The sequence below is a fragment of the Cryptomeria japonica genome, chromosome 3, assembly GCF_030272615.1.
Source record: "Cryptomeria japonica chromosome 3, Sugi_1.0, whole genome shotgun sequence".
NCBI lineage: Eukaryota > Viridiplantae > Streptophyta > Pinopsida > Cupressales > Cupressaceae > Cryptomeria > Cryptomeria japonica.
The window spans coordinates 747,422,966-747,427,159 of NC_081407.1; the positions used below are offsets into that span (position 1 = coordinate 747,422,966).

The 4,194-nt window shown below is 32.0% G+C and overlaps 1 protein-coding gene across 1 annotated transcript; it reads left to right on the plus strand.

Moving 5' to 3' along the window:
- Nucleotides 1-1,277: 1,277 nt before the first annotated feature.
- On the plus strand, nt 1,278-2,079 carry LOC131042281 (uncharacterized). Its single transcript, XM_057975619.2, has one exon. It carries the CDS (start codon nt 1,419-1,421, stop codon nt 1,809-1,811), a length of 393 nt encoding a protein of 130 aa, XP_057831602.1. The 5' UTR covers nt 1,278-1,418; the 3' UTR covers nt 1,812-2,079.
- Nucleotides 2,080-4,194: the final 2,115 nt, after the last annotated feature.

Below are 4,194 nucleotides of genomic sequence, written 5' to 3' on the forward strand. Positions count from 1 at the left end.
CTATCCCCAACCCTCAGGCCTAATTCAATAGTTGATTTATGTTTGCTCCGACGTGCTATAAATGATGATCAACATTCCTTCGATTTGTACCCTCTAATATATTATTTAATGTGTATCTTACTTTCAGTGTAACCATTGTACCTCTTTTTCGTGCAAGTGCTAGTACAATTACATATTGACAAATGGAAGACTCTTTTGTAATGTTTGACTCATTCTTCAATCCCTTCTCCATCCCTTTGTATACATAATTTTATATATTTCATCTTATCCTACTCCCATTTACGCTTAATCTTAATTTTGTATACATACAATTAATTATTATGGCTCAATTGAAAGCCTTCAATGTGAATCAATTCACAACTAAAAAGTCAATTATCCATTTGCAAATCCATAGTGCTTTAAAGAAAATAATACTTCTTGAAACACTTTGTTTGGAGCACTAAAATGAACTTAGTGTGCATCACTCATATAAGACATCTACATGCTTGATTATTGTCTACCAACATGCACCTAAGGTTATATAGATAGTAAATCAAGGGCTTCAATAAGGAGTATTTAAATCCTCACAATTTGGGAATTTTCTATGGCATTTCTAAATATTTTCAATCCTTGCAAATTAGAAGAGATAAGAATTTGAAGAGTTAAAGGATTTTAGCATCCAAGGTCAACAATATCATTTCTATGGGTTTGAAATCAGTTTTGCACATCGCATCAATATTGTAGAAGATAGAATCAATCCTCAAAGACTAAATTCAATTTAGTTGAATCTAAATATTATATAGATCTTGAAACAAATTTTAAACCAAAAACATGATTCCTCTAATTCTAACAAAATGTGACAAAATTAAATTATATTCTCCATCATAAATCTCACAACTAACTATGTACATCTATTTCTTTGCATTTAATTTCTAAAATTAAAATTAAATTATTCAAATATTTATTTAATTGTTTGATTGTTGATAACATTTAATTGTAATAATGAGTGTCTATAATGTTCTTAGCCATGTAGATTTTTAATGCCCAGTTTTTTTCGAATCTAACTTTATTATTCATCGTGAAGGAAAGAAAACATGACAAAAAAGAAAATCATGATAAATCATAAAACTTGATCTGAAACATTAGACATATCAAAATCGACACTTAAAATCCTTAAGAAACAGCTAAGAACATTTAATCTGTCGCATATGAGAAAGTGTATACACCATCTAAACAGTAAGAAAAACGATGACCATAAAAGCTTTCTCGACGGGCACAGGTAATCTGAAATAATGAAGGAAGAAGCGTTTAATCACAGGACTCCTATCCTGTTAGTCAATAATACAAGAAAATGACACTTGTGGTGCATTGCTTTTCCTTATCTTTAATTATTAACCTAAAATTGGGAGGCTTCCTCTGTTTGATTTGCAAACGTAACGATGGCAACCATGACAGCTTCTGCTTCAGTGAAGTTTGTTACTGTTTTCTTAATGGTAGCTTTCTCTGCAGATTTTTCTCAAGCTGTTGATAATCCCACAGGAGAAATATGCAACAACAGTAAGGATAACATCACTGTGTGCCAAGATGTTAAGGGGCTTAAATGCTCAAATGTTTCAATGGCGGGATCGAGCTCATCTCCGCATACATCTTCCTCATCTACACCTGCAACAAAATCTCCAACAACAGGAGGGACACCCACGTCTGCAGGGAGAACAACCTCTGGATCATCTGCTACTATAACTTCTCCATTTATTGTTGCCCGCCCATCTTTACAGGCTGTGGCTCTGGTTATCACAGTCACATCTTTTGTTTTCTTTGTCTTCAGTGCTTGAAAGGGTTTGGCATTAGGGTTATCTATATTTTTCACTGAAGCGCTGTCGTAATTACATCAGAGACCGTCCCTTGTTTTTTATTTCCTTTTATTTGAGATTCTCTCATTGTTTTTCAGTGTGGGACATTTTCTGGTGATTTTGCTGTCTGTAATTTGTTTATGTGCAATGGGTTTACCAGAACTTACTCAGCATCCGCTGATTGGAAAGTACATAAGCCTTTTCTGAATAAAATGATTAATGTAGTGAAATGTTTTGTTCTCCTGTTTAAGTTTTCGGAACCAGAATACAAACTGTCAGAAGGGTTTCTAAAGATAAATTAAAAAAAAAGGCGTAATTCTTACAAAAATAGTCTGTACTATCTTAGCACATTGTGAATGTTTTGTTGAACAATAAACCCTTGTTTGACGTTGATTTACATTTAAAATTCAAACAATTTGGTGTAAATTTGCATTTACAGAAGGAATAGTGAATGGAGCTCATCAAACTGGTTTTACATTAAGAATAATAATAATAGATATTGGTATAATTGAATATGAATTTACATTTATAAATATATAGATGGTACTTAAAATTCATGATAATATATTCTTGTAATGAACATATAAGCCATTCTTATAAGTGATTTAAAATTCATTGAAACAAAAAATACGTGTGATGTTAGTTTAAAGATGCTTTATTTTTTATCTATTTTTTTTGCCTCTTTTATTAATTTGACTTCTTATTCAATAATGTGTATAATTAGGAAAATGATGGCTATATAACAAGTATTACTATTGTAAGTTTGATAGTATTCTCTACTCAATTATAAAATATACTTCCCATTAAATTTCTATTCAATCTATAATATTGTGTAATGAGATAAGATGTGTTAGGTTTGGATTGAGATGCATAAGCTTCTTTTATTTTCTTATTTTCTTAGGTAGAGAGATGTATCATGTTGAATAAACAATTCAATGAGTTTATCAAAAGTAGTATATGTAATCATATCAAAAACTTGAAGCATCTCAACAAACTAGAAGCCCTTTCTTAACAATGACAACTATTAAGTCCTCAAATTATCTAAAACTCTCTATAGTATTTGTAGTATTTTTAGAGGAATAAGTTTTAAGACGTGTTCTCCTATATCCTAGCCATCTTCTTCAGACAAAGTAAATAATTTCATATGTAGAAGTCTTCTTGCCTTTAGGATTTTTGTCATATAAGTCTAATGAGGTTCTCTACAAAATATAACAAAGAGGAGGATTTGTTAGAAATAAATATCTTAGTTATCGTTGAGGTCAAACCCGTTGATCTGGATTCATCCAAATATGTTGCAGAACAATGGAAGATAGTTATGATGCAGATTACATATCCCAGTTGTTGCTGATGTATTGCAGACATATTTACTACAAAAATATGTGTTGTTAGTATGAAGATACATTTATCTTGATATGAGAGATTTGGTGTTGGTTGTGGCAATTGGTTTTGTGCTCCAGTCATTCATGCAGTCGACTTATTTTAGAGGTGTAGTCCTCCACATTTGTGTCTTGATATAGATATGGTTGTGCAATTTTTGATATGCTTATTGTCATCACTTGATATTGTTACATTCATAGTTTTGGTGCTCTGAAAGTCGTGCTTCACAAATGTATTCGGTTATGCAGTGTTGGGCAGCTCTATATGCTCTAGTTTTCTTTGGTCTTTCAATATTTGATGATGATCTTTTTAATGACTCATGGTTCATGTCTTTAACCTCATAATTCTAAGTTAGATCGTGATCATTGTGCTTTGGTAGCATGTTATTGTGGAGATTTGAGGATATGCTCTTTTCTGGTCAGGCTAACCTTGAAAGATTATGTTGTTGTTTTACTCCAATGATTGTAGCATGTGATTTGATCGTTGAAATATCATTTGGGAAAATGTTATTGAGGTCAACTTGATGTATATTCCTATTGACACACATATATATAAACATGATCACATGATGCTTGATGTATGAGATACATGAATTGCAATGAAGTAGTGAAGAGTGAGAAGATAATAAAGTTGATGTTGAATGAGTAAAGGAGAAGGATAGATTTAGTGTAGTATGTTTGTAGCAGGAAGATAGTGAAGTGTGTTGCAAAGTTTCTTAACTGGATCTACTGCAAGAAGTTGGAGTGTTGTCCGAGTTTAACAAAAACTGATCCCATGCATACGCAGATGCAATTTTCTCAGTTCACTTCTTTATTTTCTAGTTGTGAGCCATTGTAATCTGGGCAGTGAGCCCTCTGAAAGTGAGCCTCTTTTGTAATCCCATATAACTAGCTATATTATCTTAAGAGTTAACCCTCTCCATGGTTTTTCCCATTTGGGTTTTCCACATATAAAATCTAATGTCTATTTTATGGCTATTATGTTGTGC